The following is a 20,935-nucleotide window of genomic DNA, read 5'->3' on the forward strand; positions in this document are numbered from 1 at the left end:
TTCTTCTAGTGGTTCCTGAGAACCCCAAAAGTCAGCTCCTTGGATGTGGGATTGGGTACCTCAGCAGCCCAATGTGCACAATCACACATGGACAGCTAAGAAAGGAAAGGGGTAGCTGCAGGGCCTCCAGGGAAAAGGATGCTGAATACCACAGGCAGGTGCAGCTGCCAGCAGACCAGTGTGTGCTGCAATCGTTAGGCCTGCAGCCTCTGTGAACCTAAGTGGTGCTTGAGGTGCTTCAGGAGATGAAGTCAGAGAAAAACAAAACCAAAAAAAGAGCAGGAAAATTCTGCCAAGGAAGAGGCAAGAAAGAGCAAGTGCTGAAGAATATGGAGCCACCAGGTGCTGTAGTGTGTGCAGAAGGGCCCCGAGCTCGAGAACAAGTAAGAGCACTGACACCGACTGATATGGTCGGCTCTGTGCTTCCCCATGGCTCAGGCACTCAGAACAGAAGAGAACACCCACCCTCGCTACTTTCTCTAGGTCTTCCCCAGGTAAGTCTTTCCAGGTGTGCTTGAAAACACTGGGGCCCCAGTATTGCCATGATGACCCACCATACATCTTCAGGATTCCAAGACAAATCTACCTCTTTTATATAAGCAACCTACCAGCCATCTCAGAGGTGGCCATCTCCTCTCTGGACACTAATCTAGACACACATATACAAAGTTCTGTGCTTCTGCTGGGTGGTGGTGCACACCTTTAATCCCAGCACTCAGGAGGCAGAGGCAGACAGATCTCTGAGTTCGAACCAGCCTGGTCTACAAAGTGAGGACTGTCAGGACTACATAGAGAAACCCTGTCTTAAAAAACTAAACAAACAAACAAACAAAAAAACCCCAAAAACCAAAGCCCTGTGTTTCACTGCACTGTGGTCACAACTCCTAGACGATGCACCGGGAGGCTAGCTACTCACAGCCTGCCTTTGCGCTTTTGTCTGGGCCCATCCTCGCATTGCCAGCTCTGGCCAAGATGGAGCCCCTGGAATACAGGACATTACTACTAGAGGGAAGATTAGAGAATCAAGTTGCTCTTGTGGGACCGGGTCTTGGTGTTGTATGGGAAGATCCATTCACCCTTTCTTTTAATGAACATTGAGAACACAGTTACTGGCTCTGAGCCTAAAAGGCACCCTTGGCACTATCAAATCCGATTCATAGCTGCCTCTAGTCAAGTGCTGCCACCCCACCAGGCTCTCTGTCTCCCAGGACCAAATGCTGCCAACAAATAGCTCGAGCCCTCTTCAGGCCAACAGTGTAAACTCCAGGCTGCCCTGCTCTGCCCCTGACCACTCTTCACAGAGAACAGGTCTGGCCAGAGAGAAGTTCTTTATTGAAGTATGAAGCAATTCAATGAAGAGTTGGTGGCTGGCAGCTCTGTCTCACTGCCTATCATTAGTCCCAATGGCCTGGAGGAACACCTAATGCCTGGAGCCAAGTCGAGGTAAGCTGGGTCAACTGTTACCATGGTATTCTCCAGGGGTAACAGGCTCTGCAATTCAGTTCAATGAATGGAAGAGTATTATGCCATGGGAGCCATGGGGAGAGAGCTGGGAAGCAGGATGGTGGGGCATGACTTCAAAAGGCACTGTCTCTGACCATTGACTGACTGGCTTCTGACCCCAAGTAGCCGTGAATACCACCTAGAGGACCATGTCTCGCTAGGCTTAGAGACAGGAGACATAGTAGAGGATGGGGGCCAAGAAATGTGAAGGCTCTTGTGGTCCTAACAGGCAAGTTCCTAAAGACTACGGCACATGTTAGAGGCACCAGGAAGGGATGTGGTCTGAGGGTCACTTCCTGATGACCAGGAGCTGTGAAGTAATGCACTGAGCTCAACCATAAAAGCAAATCTGAGTAACTGCCGAGAGAAAGGGCTAGAATAGGGGGCAGAGCTGTAATGAAGTTCATTCCACTGAAGCCTGCTAAGGGTAGAATCTTAAATGAACAACAGCCTCCAGATGTGGTTCACTGACTGGGCCAATCTGGGTCTTGAACAGTCAGGTTGTGAGTAGAAGTCCTGCCAATTGTCCATCTTACTGAAGTCTAGGACAGCACATGGGAGATCCACTGCCAGGGGATATGCCCAATCCAGAGACACAACAGGCATATGAAGTAAAGGAAAGAAAACTCACATCGAATTTTCCAGGGTTCTGCTGAAGTTTCACCTTGCCTCCTGACAGGTACTGCCAAGCCCGTCCCCGCAGAGAAGGTGGGATGCCCTTCTGGCACCGAAGACGAATCTGAAAGTCAAAAAGACAGCTGTTCCCAAGCATCCGCCCTGGCAGCTCCTCTATCAAGGCTTGGTGGGCCTTCAGTGAGCATACACAAGAGCAGAAAGGGACTGAGGGCTTTCCTACCCTGCAATGCAGAGCCCATGGTGGGGATGGGGACTGCAATTAGACATGCTGCCACCAGGTAATGGCAAAGTGCACATTCTCTAATGACAACACAGGGACTTCTGAGGTCAGCCACAGAATTCTGGACCCCAGAACTACAGCCAACTGTTAGTAACCATGAGAGATTGGTTCTGGGATCCCCTGCAGACATCAAACCCACTTAAATACCTCTTACAAAGAAGAAGCCAAGCATGGTGGGACATACTGTTAGGTCTCAAAGATCTGGGACAAATAAATGGCTAACTGTGGTGCCTATTAGCCTATCAAAGCAAATGCAGGGCTCCAGGCTCACTCAGTACTTGTCTGTGGCTCTCTTAGTTCTTCTCACCACGCCCCTACCTTCTCCAGTTCAAGGCTTCTCTTCCCTTCCCCAAGCTTCTCTTTCCTGTACAATCCTGTCATTTCAGTCCTCTGTCTTGGTTCCTGGTCTCTCTAGGTCGTCCCTACCTCTCATTGCCCAGTCCAGTCTGCTGGCCATATTCGGTCTTCTTTCTCTCCCTGTTCTGGACTCTTCCAGATGCCTCTGGCTGATCTCTCCCTCATATCTACAATAAAAACCTCCTCAACCATACCTTGAAGTGTCATGTTCTCATTTTCACTTGTACACCTTGAATCCCAATACCTGGGAGACAGAAGGAGGCTAGCCAGGAACTTGCTGTGTAGACCAGGCTGGCCTTGAACTCACAGAGATCCACAGAGTAACGATTGTGCTACCATGGCCAGCTTACTATAATGCCTTTTAAGAAGACACAGAACTGTTTAAGGGAACAAAGATATTAAAGGGAAGGAGAGAAGAAAGGGATATAGGTAGGAATATGCTCAATGTGCAATAAATACATACTTATATGAAAATTTGAAAACAAATAAAGAACAGAACATCTTTCCTCAGAACAGGGAAAATTCTTATTATCACAGGCTCAGTAACCCTACCACCTCTACCCTGTGCTACACAGGCTGGAGGGACCCAGCCCTGTGTACTTCCTACCCCACTGGTCCCTCAGAAATCTATAGGCAAAAGGAAGTAGGCTCCTCCTGGGCTCGATCCCCAAAAGAAGTTCTCAGGGTAGGTGCCTGACCTGTATCAGGCAGGTGAGCACAAAGAGGCAAAGAGAGCCTGAGTTTCTGACAACAGAAAGGATAGGGTCAAGAGGCAGTGACCCTCCTTCACCCCTGCACTAAGCAGCCTGGCCTGAGATCAAGGGGATCATGCTTGTGGCATGAGAACACCTGATATGGGTTTGAATCCTACACTATCCTTGGACCAACCACTTCTCATCTGCTTTAAGATCTGAATGACATTACATGTTACTGTGGAAGCTTGAATTTCCTTTAGAGGAGAAATGTGCTTAGTGTGGGGCTTTCTCCCCACCACCATCCCAGAAAGGCACTTGTCACAGAAATGCCAAGGGATTCAGCTGCTCAAATAGTCCAATTGAAAGCCTCGCAAGAGGGGTGCAAAGTGGGTGGCCTTCCTAATGATGAGCATACGTAAAAGGAAAGTTTCTAGAGTTAAGAGCAACTTAAGGACTAGGAAGGAGACAGACACTAGGCTGTAGAATACAGTCAGTAAGGAATAGCAGCTGGCTACTCAAATGAGCCAAGCTGGGTCTTCTGACCGCTTGAAAACTGGGAGAGAAGGGAGCGGAAGAGAACTGCATAGACACTGGGGACAATTTCCTGTTGCTGTGGGGCAAGGGTCACCTTAAGGAAGCCACTTTTGGCAGGATTTGGCAGTGGGACATAGGACAGTGCAAAGCCACAGGTCCTTCAAGCTCCCACACTTGGGCAAGGTCAGCATAAGACAACCTTCTCTCAGCCCATCACACATGCCTGCTGCAGGACAGTCCTGGACGCACTCAGCCTACTGTGATGCTCTCATGGACACCAGGGTGACGGCAGGGAATGGAGAGTCAAGCACACATCCAGTCTTTTCTAGATCCCTATTCTTTAGCACAGAGGTACTGGAGATGATCATCAGCCTGCCTTAGGGAGGACGGACAGAATGAGTTAGGATAACACATGAGGAAGTATGGCCAGAATACTCAAAAGATTACCAGTCTCTATGGCAAACTTGAAGGGGATCATTGATGACAGCTAAGTGAAGCCACACCCTTGCCTGCTGAACTCTGGGAGGGCAGAATCCTGACTCCCTGTAGGCCTTCACTTCTGTCCCGAGCACAACTGGGAAGTGGAGGAAGGCATCCTCCTAGCAGGACTAAGGGTGAATCCAGGAGAAATGCTGGGTCTGAGCCCACTTCCCAGAATGGTTAATACCCTTCCTGTGACATGACTTCCTGAGTGGAAGAATCCATGCTTCCAGAGCCAGGCAGGAGTTACTCAAGCAGAGCCCGATGTGGCCACAGCTGAGGCAGAGGTCTTGGTTTGGGTTTCTGAGTACCATGGGCTAAAGCATGTCTCTGAAGGCCTCTGCTGGGCAAAGGCAGCCCTTGGCTCTACCCACAGTGCCAGGGAAGTCAAAGGGAAAAGGAAGGGTTGCAGGGTGCTCTACGAGTGGAGCTCCCCACAGCTACAAAAGAGAGGTACAGAGCTAGCTACAGCTCAGAGTAAGAACTGCAGGGAAGATAAGGCAGTGCCCCAAAGTTAGCCAGGGAACAACTGGAGAATAAGTGTCCTAAAAATACTGAGTTTACCAGGTATGGTGGCACATGCCTATAATCCTAGCACTTAGGAGGCCAGAAGAACTACAGCAAGTTGGAGACTAGCCTGATTTATAGAGCAACACTCTCTCTCTCTCTCTCTCTCTCTCTCTCTCTCTCTCTCTCTCTGTTGGGGGGGGGAGAAAGGGAGGGTTAGAGAAGGAAAGAAGGGAGGGTAAGATTCTTTCTTTCCTTGCACATGCTAAGCACATATTCTATCACTGAACTATACTCCCAACCCTACATAGAATAGCAAGAAAGAGCCCCAGCCTGGATGAGCCTCTCCCGCTTGGCAGCATGTGAAGCACTTCCTGTTACCACCTTGTAAGGATCCTCATTAAAAGGTTTATCACTCCCACTAGACTAAGGGCTCTGAGTCTGAGGAGAGGGAGACGACTTGTCCTAAATTACACAGCTCATACATGAGGACACACATGAGACTGAGCCCACACTCACACCTGACTTTCAGCTCTGGGCCAGCAGACAAGTGTGTCAGCTGCTGACAGGAAGCAATGAGCCAACTTTGTAGATTGGGAATTTGTGCACAGACTGTGGTCATGAGAGGCCAGGCAGAGATTAAACTCTGCAAAGGGCTCCCAAGGGCATTGACACACACTTCAGAACGGTAAGTGAGTATGCTATTCCCATAGGTGGACCAAGTCTATACCTAAGGACAGTCTAAGTAGATAGGAAATGGGTATTCTCATTTCTGTAACACTATTTGTAAATTATAGGGTTACTTTTCTTTCTTCTCACTCTGGCCAGAAGATAAGAGAAAAATCATCAGCTTGTCTAGGTGGTGAAGAAGGCCCGTACTGTGGGGGTCAATAGTGCAGACACTAAAGCTTGTTGCCTGGCTTCAACTCTTGACTCTTAGGTCATTGGTAAAGCAAGAGTGTCGCTACTACTAACTTCATCAGGGTGTCAGCTACATCACTGCAGTCAACACATGAACCCTAAAAATGCCCCACAAGTTAGCTGCATTAAAATTAGGAAGTTCCTCACCCTTCTTCTGGCAGGTGTAAAGCAAAATTACAAATGAGGACTGTTGGCTACAGAGCAGCTCTGAGGTTTAACTCCAGGACAAAGTTCTATGCAGCTCTTCGCTGAAGTCATATGGCAGGTCCTAACTCTGTCTCAGTCCTAAAGCCAGGTTTATTCCCCACCTGACCAATGGAGGACATCTAAGGCAGTCTGGCAGCTGGAGAAGCCCCATTTTGCTACAATGATGAAGTTCATTCCCCTTTCCCTCCCTCCCCCTCAGACTGCTAACTCCCAGTCCTAGGCCCCTTACCTTTTTGTGCTTCTTGGCCATCCATTTGTCCCAGTTGTTGAGCATGTCCAGCCACTTGGACTCCCTCTGCCTCAGCACCTCCAGGGGAACTTCCTCCAGCCTGTGGATGCAGGGTAGGGTATCAGATGTGTCAAGACAAGCAAAGGCCCTGGCTCTGGCCAGCCCTGTAGTCCACTGCACTCTGCCTCTATACCTCCCTCAGGTCTGTAGACTCATGATGCCCTGCTACAGATGAGCACAAATGTCGCAGGCCAGATACAACAGGTGCAAGTGCCTACTCTTCCGATGTGTCAAGGGATCAGGGACACATCTGGCCTCTCTGGGGCAAAGGCTGATTGTGTGCCTCTGTGCACTGAAGTCAAACATTCCTGTCTCAGGCCTGCCTTAGTAAATAAGCCTCTTCAGGGCCAGCATGCTAAGAGTGAAGGTGGATGCAAAAACTAGTCAAGCAAGTACAGAAATACCATGCTCACCTTTCCACCTGAGCCAAACTCGTTACTCAGACTTTTCCCAATTATACGCTCGCTCTTTCTCACCTCTCAACCTCTACTCAGGCCAACCCCTTGGCAGGAATGCTCCCCAAGTGGTCTCCACCTATTAAAATCATACAGACACTTCAAAGTCCTTCAAATGCCACCTTCTATATTTGTATACCTACTGACTGAGCAGCTGTGTCAGTTCTGGGCAGGCTAAGCAGATTCTTGTTCCCAGACCCCTTGTAGAGTTGGCATTTGATGGGTGCCGAGGCTCAGCCCAAGCAGATCAACACCAAAGCAGGCAGAGGTGGGTTGGAGGAGGAATCCCTGTCTTACATGGAGAGCAGTCACTGAGTAAGCTTCCTCAGAGAATAAGCCCTAGAGACCCACAAGTTCACAGAACTCTCAAAAGCAGAGAAAAGAAGGAAACTACATTTATAATACAGGCATTCTACATATGATTTCTTATCTAGCCTACAGAGTCATGGCAAAGCAGACAAACATGTAACACAAATGTACATGTACAATTCTGTCACACATAGTTTCCTTAGGTGCATTTCAAAGTACTGGCTTATTAAAATCTTACATTTCTTTGTTGTGTTTTTGTGAACTTCCCCCCAATTCCCCAAGTAAGAAAGTAGTACTTGGTCTGATGGTTTGTAGCTCAGTGATAGAGTGGATGCCTAGCATGTGCCAAGTACTGAGTTCAATTCTCAGTACTTCCAGAAAAAAAATGTAGTATTTTATAAACTGGGCATAATCCTGGCCCTCTTGAGGTAGAGGCAAGAGTTTAAGGCCAGCCTGGAAAACACGACATCCTGGCCAAAAAAAAAAAAAAAAAGCAAAACGAAAACAAAAACTGAAAATACTTGGGGACTGGAGAGATGGCTCACCCAGTGGTTAAGAGCACTGACTGTTCTTCCAGAGGATCCAGATTCAATTCCCAGCACCCACCCATCTGGCAGGTCACAACTCTCTGTAGTTCCAGTTCCAGGGGATCCAACACCCTCACACAGACATGCAGGCAAGCAAAACACCAGTTCACATAAAATAAAATAAAAATAAATAAATCATTAAAAAATTAAGTACTTTACAGTATTAAGAAAGGATTAAATACAGGCGAGGAAACAGGCACAGAGAAGTTAACATACTCAGGGAGGGTATCCTGCTCAGAGCCAGACAGAAAATCAGTAACGAACGTGGAACTCAATTCCAAGTCAGATCCTAAATAGCCCAAAGCTAGCATTCAGTCCTATTTGACTTCCCTGAAAGGGGAACAGGGTAGGAAGCACTTGAGGCAGCTCTGGGGAGCTCTCAGGAACAGGACATGGTAGAGCTGGGCCTGGCCCAGCATTGGAGTTTCTCATCCTCTATGCCGGAAGGAAATATGTTGCTGTGACTTTTACTGGTTGCAAGTACAGAGGGAGGGGCCCTGGCAGAGCTGAGGCCTCCAGGATGCCAAAAGGCAAGTCCTCTTGTTTAGTGCACTTTATCTGGGGAACTGAGCCTGAACTCAGCCTTGGAATAGAATCTGCCTACGATTAAAGACAAAAAAAACGGGCCTCTTAACACACTGACACTAGTCACTGTGCCTTAAACTATCTCTCCAACCTAGGGCAGGTCCAAGGCACAAAGTTACTTTCTTTCTCTCTTGGGTAAGAACAAAGCAGTGCCATGGTGGTGGCACACGCCTTTAATCCCAGCACTTGGGATGCAGGGCCAGGTGAAACTCTGTGAGTGAGTTCCAGGACAGGCTTCAAAGCTACAGAGAAACCCTGTCGAGAGAGAGAGAGAGAGAGAGAGAGAGAGAGAGAGAGAGAGAGAATATAAAGCTGTCAAATAATTAACAAGAGGATATACATGTTATACATGTTCAGGCAAACCCCAAATACCTAAGAAACAAAAAGCAAAGGTCCCTACACCCCATGCCACGATGACGTGTATACCAACAACAGTATTCACTTAGGAGACAAGTTAGTGATGAGTCTTCTAGTTAACTAAACCGAGGGTAGCGTGCCCACGAGAAAACAGGAAGTTCTAGCAGTAATGGATGTGATAACATCTGATTCAGCCCTCTGTGCAGATAGGAAACTAAGGTTCAAAGAAGATGAGACTTACAACTGAAACTGCTAGTTGCCAAAGAATCCCCCTGAGATTAAATCCCTGCCTATGCCAGCTCAACCCCGGGGTCTGGTTTTTGTTGGTAAAATATGACTGTAAGGCCTCAGGGACACCTATTCTCCCAACTGCAAACATAGGCAAACACATTGAAAGTTCTGTCAGCTGATACCAGATGATACCTTTGGCAGTTTCAAAGCCCCAGTGCCAAACAGCAATGCAGAATTCAAACAGGGCACAAAACAAAAGGTCATGTTTCTTGGATTCTAAGACACCCCTGATTCTAGGCTGTACCAATGAAGAGGCAAGTTTCCAGAAAGACAAACAACTATTGCTCTCAATGTGCCTATCAATTAGAAGATTTGTTTTCAATTTAAAACCTTAAACTGGGGAAATTTTGAGGAAATATACTCATCTAAATGGCTTCTCTTTCAGTAAAAGAACTTAATCTGGAGGTTGGAAGGGCAGACACTGAGGCCTGGCTGTCCCTAGCACTCAGCATGGTTTCTAACTACAGGTGGGTATGTCTTCCCACACAGGATATCTATTTTTTAAAAATCAGGTTAAAGGATTCTTCAGTAGTGTCAGTCAGGATCCTAGAAAGCATGTCTGGTTTCTACAACAACCAAGTCCCACTGGGGCTGGAAAGATGGTTCAGCAGTTAAGAACACTGACTGCTCTTCCAGAGTACCTGGGTTTGGTTCCCAACACTCACATGACAGCAACTAACTGTCTATAATTCCAGTTCCAGAGGATCCGATGCCCTTTTCTGATCTCCAAAGGCACTGGTACATAGACACACATGCAGGCAAAACACTCATACACAGTAAATAAAACTAAAAACAAAACAAAACAAAACAATACAAACACAAAAGCCAACAAGCTAGCCCCCTTCCTTTTCTGTGCTTGTTTTCTTCGATATGTGTACAGACAATACTGTAAATTGACTTTAAAAGGATGCCAAGAGGGGAGCTGAGGGATGAAGCTGGGAAGATGGGAGTGCTTTAAACAGCATGGTGGTATAAAGGCCCTAAGGTGGCTTCCTCCTGACAGTGCAGAGTGTGTGAGCCAATTGCTAGTAGTGAGAGAGAAACTGACCAAATGTTCTGTAGGGGTGCCTCAGGTCAGGAGCACTCACTTTCCAGAAAACCTTCTGGTGTAGGAGGTCCTTTTGTTTATGTGTTGCTTTCATTGATTAATGAATAAAGAAACTGCCTTGGCCTAATTGATAGGGCAAAACTTAGGTAGGCAGGGAAGACAGAACTGAATGCTGAGAGGAAGAAAGGTGGAGTAGGAGAGAGACACCATGGAGCCACCAGAGACAGACATGTCAAATCTTTCCTGGTAAGCCACTGTCATGTGGCGATACACAGATGAATAGAAATGGGTTAAACTGAGATGTAAGAGTTAGCCAATAAGAAGTTAGAGCTAATGGGCCAAGCAGTGTTTTAATTAATGCAGTTTCTGTGTGGTTATTTCGGTTCTGGGCAGCTGAGACAAACAATCCTCTTTCTTGAAGGTGGTCTGAGGGGTTTCTATACCCAAAGAGCCTTTACTGGACCGGCACGGGCTAGTGATTATTTCCATGGATGCCATCCTCCTGCTGAACAGGTTCTACTGATAAATGTTCTTTCCCAAGCTGGGACAAAAATTTCCTGGTATCTTCTCCCTATAATTTCAACACCACCTTCTGGGGCTACAGTGTTCATGCCCTCTTATACCAGACACATACAGCTAATCCCTTGCCACCCACTCACCCACTCTTGTCTGAAATGTTCTTTCTTCTCTCTTCTCTGTCAGCACCATGCCAGGGCCTTATATACCATCAAAACCCCCAACACCAACAGTAGCAACAACAACAGTAGTTAGCATTTATATGTCACTTACTACTTAATTAATTCTTTCTCAAGATTTCGTATGTGTTTATCACATGTACCCCAGGACAATGTCACTCTCTCCATTAACAACAGAATACCAGACCTACATGCACAGCTGTAAGAAGCAAGCTGAAACGAAACAAAGGGCTGTGTAACTCCACGGCTATGTTCTTGAGTTATGTTATAGTCCTACACGTCTAGAGGTCAAACCCTCAGTATCCTCACAGCCTGACCATCTGTGTGCCCAAATGTGCCCAACTTGCAGACCTTCATCCAGCCTACAACACTGTTTCTCAGACTTTAAATTGAGGCCCATGGTAAGACCCACATTCTATACTAAGCATACATTCACATAACTGAAATGTTTTATGAAATAAGTTTCCCTTATATGTAGAAATATGCACTCTGATTTTCAAATTAAAAATTTAATTTTAAATTAATTTTATTTAAATTTAAAATTAAATTTTAAAGTTAGGTAGACTGGGCATAGTGGCATACATCCCAGCATCTGGAAAGTTGAGACAGGAGGAGTATTGTGAATTTGAGGCTAACCTGGACTACAGGCTAAGACCCAAACAATCAAAAAGTTACTTATAGAACAGTGAGATGATTCAGAGGCTGAAGGTACTTGCCTTCAAGCTTGACAACCAGAGTTCAATCCCTGAGACCTGTTTTCCTTAGACCTCTGCACACATGTAAGTGTGCGCAGAAAGTATTAATAAAAGAATCATTTAATTTTGGGTTTTTGAGATACGGTTTCTCTGTGTAATCCTGGTTGTCCTGGAACTTATTCTATACAGAGATGTACCTGCTCTGCCTCCTGAGTTAAAAAAAAAATTGTTTTGTTTTTGAGACAGAGTTTCTTGTAGCTTTGGAGCCAATCCTGGAACTTGCTCTGTAGACCAGGCTGGTGTCAAATTCACAGTGATCCACCTGCCTCTGCCTCCCGAGTACTGGGATTAAAGGCATGCACCACCACCGCCTGGCTCAAAAAAAGACTCTTTAAAGTTACATATAACTTTAAACTCTAAACCTCTGGAACTGACTCCAGTAACTACATGAATGGATGGAGACATTACATCTGAGATGAATGTTCATTACAGTGTGGGTTTGCTCATACTGCTTAGTGTTATCCATTGCCAGCTGAGTCAGGTCTCACTTATGCAGTAACTCCTAATCCTGATTTTCTCTATGACATCATAACTTCCATATATATTATATTCAGGCATACAAGGCACTTCTACCTACAGTAATTGTCTTTATCTCTCTAATATTTAACGAAAGGGAGTCCTAACAGATTAACTATAATTTCCATTTGGACATTAAAGAGAGTGGACCAGATAAGAGAAGCTTAGGCCAAGTCACAAAGTTAGAAAGTAGATGGCTGAACCAGAGTCACAGTAACTCACAATAACTCACGCACTGATGTTGACTCCCTACAGGAGTCTGTGGTGGAAACCAGACCCTGTTCCAGAAGGTGCATGGCTTTATCTGGCCCACAGGCCCCTGGAGAAGTCCATCTCCTGCCTGTGTTCTTACAGCTATAGTGAGTAGTCAGTCAGCCTATGTGTAACACTGCCCAGCAAGGTTAATAGGATGGACAGGCATTTCTGGCAAGTACAACCTCAGCAGGAGATGCTATGCTTAGGTGATTTTACTGTTTGCCAATAGCCCTGCCTCCTGAGGAGGGCAGCTCAGAGACAAAGGTGGTAACTGACTACAGATCCTGCCAGGCTCCCAGACTCCCAGACCTAGCTGTGCTGTGCCATCCTATGGCCCAAGGTGCCAGTGACACTTCACATACCCCACTCTCTGCAAGCCCTCCCAAAACTCGGAAGTTAGAGGCTTTCAAAAGCTCAGAGCGACAAACCCAGTTCCTAAGGTTCCTGAAGTTTCTCTCCCTAGTCCTTTTAGACTTCTGTTCTCAATCCCTTGGCCTGGCAAACTCAGTAAGGTACTACACATGCCCAGAACCCTTATATCCTATGTGGAAGATACACCTTGGTTCCCCTCCTACAAGCTGCACTCCCTGAACCCTAAGCAGACATTCTTACTAAAGTCACAGACCACAGGACTTGTGCTTTTCATCTCACTCATCAAGGATACTAAATGGGACACCCCTGAAGTCAACCCACCTAGGAATGCATTACAGTTCCTCCATCTACTAGCTGGAAACCATGAGCTGGCGCTTCCCCCCACCTGCTCATCTCCGGCTACATCATCCCTGGGCCTTGTGTATGATGTAAAAAGGCAGTCTTCGCTGAGCTGCATCCCCTGCACTACTTCATCTTTGGAGGGACCACAATAAACATCTTGTATTACCCAGGACTGCAATGAGGAATAAACACACACCGTGGATATAGCAGCCAGTTCACAACTTGTATTTGCAGACATAACTTTCACACTCATTTTCTCTTCTAACTAGTCCCCAAATGCAGCTCCTGGAGGTAGGCAGGACAAGATCATCCTCATTTTACGTAGAAAGTCACAGAGGCCCATGAGATGATGTCATTTATTCTATGGCACACAAACATCTAACACCTGGCATCTCCACTTTATTTTGGGGGGTGGGGGCTCAAGGCAGGGTTACTCTGTGAAACAGTCTTGGCTATACTGGAACTCACTCTGTAAAACAGGCTGGCCTCGAACTCACAGAGATCCATTTGCTCCTGCCTCCCGAGTACTGGGATTAAAGGTATGTGTCACCACCGGCTGCATCTATCACTTTTCAGCTATGAGAAAGAAAGAAGGGCTCTGCTTCTCCATCCTCTAAGCTTCCGGCTTCTCGTTTCTAATAAGGTGGCTAATGTCACCTGCCCAGGGAGCAATTATAAAGATGTCTCAAGAGCTGCCCGTGTACTAACTCTGCTGAGCCACTACAGGGTATACATGTCCCCTGGAAATGGTTCTTATTACCTCCATTCAGCACAGTTAAGCAATCTGTCCACATTAGATAGCCTGTAAGTGGAGACTGTCACTCAGACACTAACCTAATAAAGTACCCCACAAAAAACATACTTTGTCATACTCCCTTTCCCTACTCTTCCCTACCTTCTAAGTTAAGAAAGAGAAGAATAAGGAACAGCTTTCACTGCTACACCTCTAGGATAGAGACAAGGTCATGTGAGGAAATCCCAATCAAAGTGTGGGAAACTAGAAATATGCAGAGAAATATGGTTAACTATGAGTCCAGAAACAGTGAGGAGAGGGGAGCTGGGAAGATATATGATAAAGAGGATGCCCTGCTCTACACACTGGGTGATAACTTCTAGAGTTCATACTCTAAAAGGTAGTAATGCCTGAAAGTACACATAGCTTTACAGTCAGTTTCACAGAAAGGGAGGGGAAACTAGAGTATGGGAGAAGGTAGGTAAGGGTGTACAAATGGCTGACAGTCAGGCCCGACAGATCACACAGTTAAGAATACCCTTTCCAAGTGGCACATGCCTTTAATCCCAGAGGCAGAGGCAGGTGGATGGATATCTGTGAGTTCAAGGCCAGCCTGGTCTACAAACTGAGGTCCAGAACAGTCAGCATTGTTAGACAGAGAAACCCTGTATCAAAAAACAAGAAACAAAAAAAATGAAACAACAACAAACAAAACAAAAAGAATACCCTTTCCAGACCGCTGGGGAGGTCTAGTATCCAGAGGGTAAGTGACTTGCCCAAGGACATGCTGTGGGTGGCAAGGAAAAGGTGATGTCTGTAGCAGTCTAGTGCTCCCTCCTGTGGCCTGGCCTCTCTGCCTTGGAGCTGGCTGGCAGTGGCTCCGGTCTGGGAGAGAGTCTGGCTTGCTTCACTCTCCCTCACTCCCAGTGGTAGTGAGTTCTGGGCCAACCTCTCTATCCCAGGAGGCACTTACTGGCTCTGCTCCTTCCGGCTCTGGGTCAGTGCACAATGGTAAACAGGTTCTCTCCACCCTTCACTGGCCTCGGCATCCTGGCCTCTGCCCAGCTCTCCACTCTACTCAGCTCCACCCTGTTCTGCTTTGCAGACTCCAAAACTCAAGGAATCATCTTCTAGTCCACTAAGCTGGGGAGGGCACAGATAGCAGAATGCCCAAGGCAGCTCTCCCTGACAACTACAGGAAGCTATGGAGGCTCTTCTTAACAGAAGCCACCACTTTCCCAAAACCTAGCCGTGCTAAGGCAGAGTGGTGCTGGACATTTTCTGCTTGTTACTGAGCACTTAGCTCACAATCTCCCTTGTAGACGCTCAGAGTCCACCCTGATCTATGCGTGACTCCCTAGACCATCCTTACCAAACTGTTAGCTCTCACCTATTGTCCTGACTCACTGTGTTCACAAGGGCCCTCCTTCTAAAACTTCTTCCTGGCTCCCTATTGCCTCCCATCTACAACAAAAATGGTAGGCCCTGGTTCTCCCTCCAATCCTCCTGCCTCTTTCACATTACTCCTCTCTCTCCTAGTTTTACCTCTAGGTGTCCCCTCCCTGAGCCACTTGGCTCAGCCTCCCTCCACTTCTACCTGGCTCCTACTGACCACTGAAGATCTCATCCAAAACTGCCTCTCATTTCTATATCACCTCTAACTGTTCCAGGCACAGCACAATCAGCACATTTCATTCCACACACTTTTCTCCAGAGCCTTGCAGTAAAGATGAATAAAATACAGCCTCTGCCTTTGAGGAAGCCAATGGTGCAGAGGCAGCTGGGTGGATAAATAACTCATACACACTGAAAAGCAGGCACAGAGCTTGTGAAAGGTGCTAGGAATCTGCAAGAAGCCCCGGGGTGAGGGTGGAGACGTTTGGGGAGCTGACTTTTAAACTGAGGTTTGAAGGCTGACAGGAAGTGGCTAGGCTGAGAAAGGGGGAAAGAACATAGCAGGCAGAAGGCCTAGTATGTACAAGCGCAAGTTAACAGGAAGGGCATGGCTTGTGTGGGGAATGTGAGCAGTCCAGCAAAGCAGGTCCAGCTTCCCCTCCTGACCTCTGCTCTGCTGAGGCAGCATTCCTTGAGAAGGTATGCTCCTAGAGAGCCCATCAGGTCATTCTCTGCAGAGCGTCTCAGGCTAAGAACATTACCTAGTACCTAGCTGGCACTTGATCAACACATGGTGAACAATTTGCTTTGTGATCTTAGGTCTGAGTTCTCAGCAATAAGCTGGGAATACTGACTGCCTTGAGACCAGGCAGATGCACAGTAGGAGTATGCCCTCTCCAGCCTAACACAGCTCTGGATCTTGAAGGATCTTGAAGGCCAGCATAGGGCTGAGCTCAGATCTGCTTGAAGATGGCCTTTTACAATATTATAGTTCTATTCAATTAACTTGACTGAACGTCTATAATAACACTTACCAGGCACTTGCTAAGCACCAGACACCGCTCAGCATCCAATTGACATCATTTCATTTAACTCTGATAACAAAGTCCATGAGATGCATTCTCCAATTACCAGCCCCACTGGGCTGATGAGAAAACTCAGATTTTTCAGCAAGCTAATCACTGCCCAGGGTATATGGCAAGCAATCCCTGGCAGGTGAAGATAGGCCCTCTGTTCTTCTCTGACTATGCCACCCCACTGCAGCACTCAGTGAGATGCACACAAACTTTGACTGACCCCAGGAAATTAGCGCTCAATGAACTCCAACTCATAAGCAGTGCGACACTTTGCCAGTCACTGTAGCTCTTCGGGATGAGGCTTCTGCCGATGTAAAATCGGGGTTATAATGATAACCACATCTCCCAGAATTAAGTCAGAAGAGACAAGTAACAAGGCTACCACACAAGCTCCTTTGTGAAATGGCATTAGATAACAATGGTGAGAGAACGGAGGGGTAACCTAGGCATGCCAGGAAGCCAGGACAAAAGTCCACAAGCACAAAGAGGGAGAGTGCTGACGGCAATTATGAGGCAAACCTGGACTTTTCCTCAGGCGACTACTAGGTTGGCCCTAGGAGGACACAGGACCCAGGCAGCCCTCTGGCCACACACTGGCCCTAAAGTTATCAGTAAGCCTACCTCCTCTCTCACTTCTGTTTTTTCTTCACAGGCCACATAGAAGGAAGAACAGATCTAGAGTCAGGGCTGTCAGAGGGCTTTGCTGCAAACGACTCAATAAGGAACTAATGGGGAAATTCCCAACCTGCCCTGGTCGGTCAGGGAGCTCCTGACCTCAAGCTGAGCAGAACTGGCTCCTGCCTTACCCCCAAGACCATGGACAAGGGAGCTGAGCACACGAGGGAAGCCGAGTCTTCATGCCTTCATCACTGCCTTACTTCCTTACAATTGTACGAAAATCCCATGAGAGAGGGAGGGGAAGAGAGCAGAGTCTGTTTTATGTATTTACACATCTCAAGATGGCCTCATATGCAAAACAGGCTGGACTCAAACTCACAGAGATCTGTTTGGCTCCAAGTCTCACACTTGATGTGTGAAAGTCAGCAGGGCAGTGATGGCACACGCCTTTAATCCCAGCATTTGGGAGACAGGGGCAGATAGAGCTCTGAATTCAAGGCCAGCTTGGTCTACAGAGTGAAGGCAGGGCTACAAAGAAAAACCCTGTCTTGAAAAAACAAAATAAATAAACATGAAGCATGAAAGCCATCATGCATCGAGGACATATGTGCTGGGTGCTTTTTAAACATCATCCTCCGAAGATCCTCTTCCACTGCCACCAATGTCCAGAGAAGTCACACGGCTAGAAAGTGCCAGGAGGATGCCTGAAAGCTAAGTCTGCTGGTGTCTTGAACTTGGGCTCTTCCAGACCCGCGTCTAGGTTGCCCTTCCCTGTCAGTCAAGACAGAGAGGAAAAAGAAAAAAATAGCATCTTCCCGAGGGCAGACTAGGAAGACTGTTCTGTGTATACAGTGTCCTGGGCCAGATGCACTGAGAATGAGCAAGAGCTCCTGGAACCTATGCTCCCTCCTTGGCTCCCTCACACCCAGCTTTTCTGTCTCATCTCAGGGTGCAAGTAAGGGAGTGTGTGTGCAGACATGTGACAGGAGTTGTACTACTCCTTCTAACAACTCAGTTACAAAACAGCACAGGAGACCTGTTAGGAAGAGTAAACATTTAGGGCTGGGCTGAAGTCCTAAGACTGTGGCAGGAAGAGGGGACACAAGGCGATCACCAGCTTTAGTAGGATGGAAAACTGAGACCCCAGATAGCAGGCCCAGTTCCATCCCTTGCTCAGCCAGTTTCCCTGCCTGTAAACAAGGCAATTTCCATTACTCCATCAATTTCCCATTGCTCCCATAATGGTTACCAGAGACTAAAAAGATAAGCTCAGCATAGTGACACAGGACCTTAATCCCCGCACTTAGGAGGCAGAATCAGGCCGATCTCCTTGAGCTCAATGCTGGCCTGGTTTACATAGGGGTTCAGGCCGGCCAGAGCTACATGGGGAGACACTGTCTCAAAAATAAATAAATACACCCAGGAAGTCTCACCAACATGCTGCCTAGACACGACCTGAACTAGGCTGGTACTGACATAACAGACATGCTAACGTGGAAGAAGGAGAGCACACAGGGACCCATTCCTAAACAAAGAACCACAGACAATTAAGGAAGAGTGTTGAAGACTGGGAGAAACAGTCTTCCCCTGGCAAGAGCTCATCTATTGGTTATCCAATACCAAATGATCAGTCCTGAAAACATATGTATACAAGTAATATTATACTGACTGTGTAGGCTGTATTTATATAGTTAGGAATAAGTACACACACAACTGCACATGAGGGACAACTAATGAAGAGGCCATAGCCAGGAAGTGGTGGTGCACACCTTTAATCCCAGCATTTGGGAGACAGAGGTAGGAGGATCTCTGTGAGTTCAAAGCCAGCCTGGTCTATAGACTGAGTTCTAGGACAGGCTCCAAAGATACACACAAACACCCTGTCTTGAGCTGAGCAATGAATGGTGGTGCCTGCCTTTAATCCCAGTACTCAGGAGGCAGAAGCAGACGGATCTCTGAGTTCGAGGTCAGCTTGGTCTACAGAGTGAGTTCCAGGATAGCCAATGATATTATAAAGAGAAACTCTGCTTGAAAAACAAAACAAAAAAGGGGCCATAAATTTGAGCAAAGAGTGGGATGTGTGTGAGGGTTTGGAGGAAAGAAAGGAAAAGAGAAATAATGTAATTATATTATAACCTCAAAAACTAAAAGCTCTTTTTAAAATTAAAAAAGATTGGGCTGGAGAGATGGCTCAGAGGTTAAGAGCACTGACTGCTTTTCCAGAGGTCCTGAGTTCAATTCCCGGCAACCACATGGTAACTCACAACCATCTGTAATGAGATCTGACATCCTCTTCTGGTGTGCAGGAAAACATGTTGTGTATAATCAATAAATAAATTTTTAAAAAAAAAGAGATAAATCTGATTTTAAAAAGAGATAAAGCTTCCTTCCATCTGAACACATCTCCACATAAATGAGGACCATTGGTTCAGTGCACAAAGCTCATCCAAGAGAAATAAAGTAAGTTGGAAGTGCTGGCTTCTGTGGAATGTGCCACAATGACCCCTGGTGTTGAGGCTACCTACCAAAGCATTTTTCCAAGGCCATTTCTCAGAATGTTTGCGATAGATGAGCTCTATTTTCTCTGCGGGGAAACTGAGGTTTAGAAAGACCAAGCAGCTGATGATATGATAGTTTACATAAGCGACCCCAAAAATTCTACCAAGGAACTTCTACAACTCATAAACACTTTCAGTAATGTAGCAGGATATAAGATTAACTCAAAAAAATCAGTAGCCCTCCTGTACACAGATGATAAATGGGCTGAGAAAGAAACCAGAGAAACATCACCCTTCACAACAGCCACAAATAGCATAAAATATTTCAGAGTAACTCTAACCAAACAAGTGGAAAACTTGTATGACAAGAACTTTAAATCTTTGAAGAAAGAAATTGAAGAAGACACCAGAAAGTAGAAAAATCTCCCATGCTCTTGGGTAGGTAGAATTAACAAAGTAAAAATGGCAATCTTAACAAAAGCAATCTACAGATTCAATGCAATACCCAGCAATATTCCAGCAAATTCTTCACAGACCTTGAAAGAATGGTATCAACTTCATATGGAAAAGCAAAAAACCCAGGATAGGCAAAACAATCTTGTACAATGAAAGAATTTCTGGAGGCATCACAATCCCTGACTTCAAACTCTACTACAGAGCTACAGTACTGAAAACAGCCTAGTGTTGGCATAAAAGCAGGCAGGAGGACCAATGGAACTAAATTGAAGACCCGGATATTAATCCACACACTTTCGAACAACTGATTTTTGACAAAAAAGCAAAAAATATCAAATGAAAAAATGAAAGCATATTTAACAAATGGTGCTGGCAAACTGGATATTAACATGTAGAAGAATGAAAATAGATCCATATCTATCACCATGCACAAAACTCAAGTCCAAATGGATCAAAGACCTCAACATAAAGCCAACCACACTAAAAATCTCATAGAAGAGAAAGTGCAAAGTACACTTGAACACATTGGCACAGGAGACCACTTCCTAAATATAACCCCAGGAGGGGCTGGAGAGATGGCTCAAAGGTTAAGAGCATTGCCTGCTCTTCCAAAGGTCCTGCGTTCAATTCCCAGCAACCACATGGTGGCTCAAAACCATCTGTAATGGGGTCTGGTGCCCTCTTCTGGCCTGCAGGCATACAGATAGAATACTGTATACATAATAAATAAATAAATAACTCCAGGAGCACAGACACTGAGAGAAACAATTAATAAATGGGACCTCCTGAAACTGAAAAGCTTCTGTAAAGCAAAGGACACGGTCAACAAGACAAAACGACAGCCTATAGAATGGGAAAAGACCTTCACCAACCCCACATTAGACAGAAGTCTGATCTCCAAAATCTACGAAGAACTCAAGAAACTGGTCAACAAAAGAACAAATAATCCAATAAAGAATGGACCTAACAGAGAACTCTCAACAGAGGAATCTAAAATGACTGAAAGATATTTAAGGAAATGCTCAATATCCTCAGTCATCAGAGAAATGCAAATCAAAACAATTCTGAGATTCCATCTTATACCTGTAAGAATGGCCAATATCAAAAACACTGATAACTTATGCTGGAGAGGTTGTGGGGAAAAGGGAACACTCCTGCATTGCTGGTGGGAGTACAAGCTGGT

At 46.2% G+C, this 20,935-nt stretch overlaps 1 protein-coding gene across 3 annotated transcripts in view; it reads right to left on the bottom strand.

Annotated features, from left to right (window-relative positions):
- Tbc1d10a (TBC1 domain family member 10A) overlaps positions 1–20,935 on the bottom strand; it is a 33,570-nt gene that overhangs the window by 5,157 nt on the left and 7,478 nt on the right. Inside the window, exons 1-3 of one of the 3 annotated variants that reach the window (XM_048449940.2) lie at positions 16,987–17,054; positions 6,350–6,449; positions 2,135–2,242 (exon numbers count right to left, since the gene is read on the bottom strand). In XM_048449940.2, the coding sequence (XP_048305897.1) occupies positions 2,135–2,242; positions 6,350–6,449; positions 16,987–17,039 (261 nt within the window). In that variant the 5' untranslated portion in view covers positions 17,040–17,054. Of the gene's footprint in view, positions 1–2,134; positions 2,243–6,349; positions 6,450–7,976; positions 8,087–16,986; positions 17,055–20,935 lie in introns of those variants that run through there. The other 2 variants (XM_085692118.2, XM_048449939.3) reach the window with 2 other exon arrangements.

The sequence above is a fragment of the Myodes glareolus genome, chromosome 8 (assembly GCF_982192425.1).
Source record: "Myodes glareolus chromosome 8, mMyoGla1.1, whole genome shotgun sequence".
Taxonomy (NCBI): domain Eukaryota; kingdom Metazoa; phylum Chordata; class Mammalia; order Rodentia; family Cricetidae; genus Myodes; species Myodes glareolus.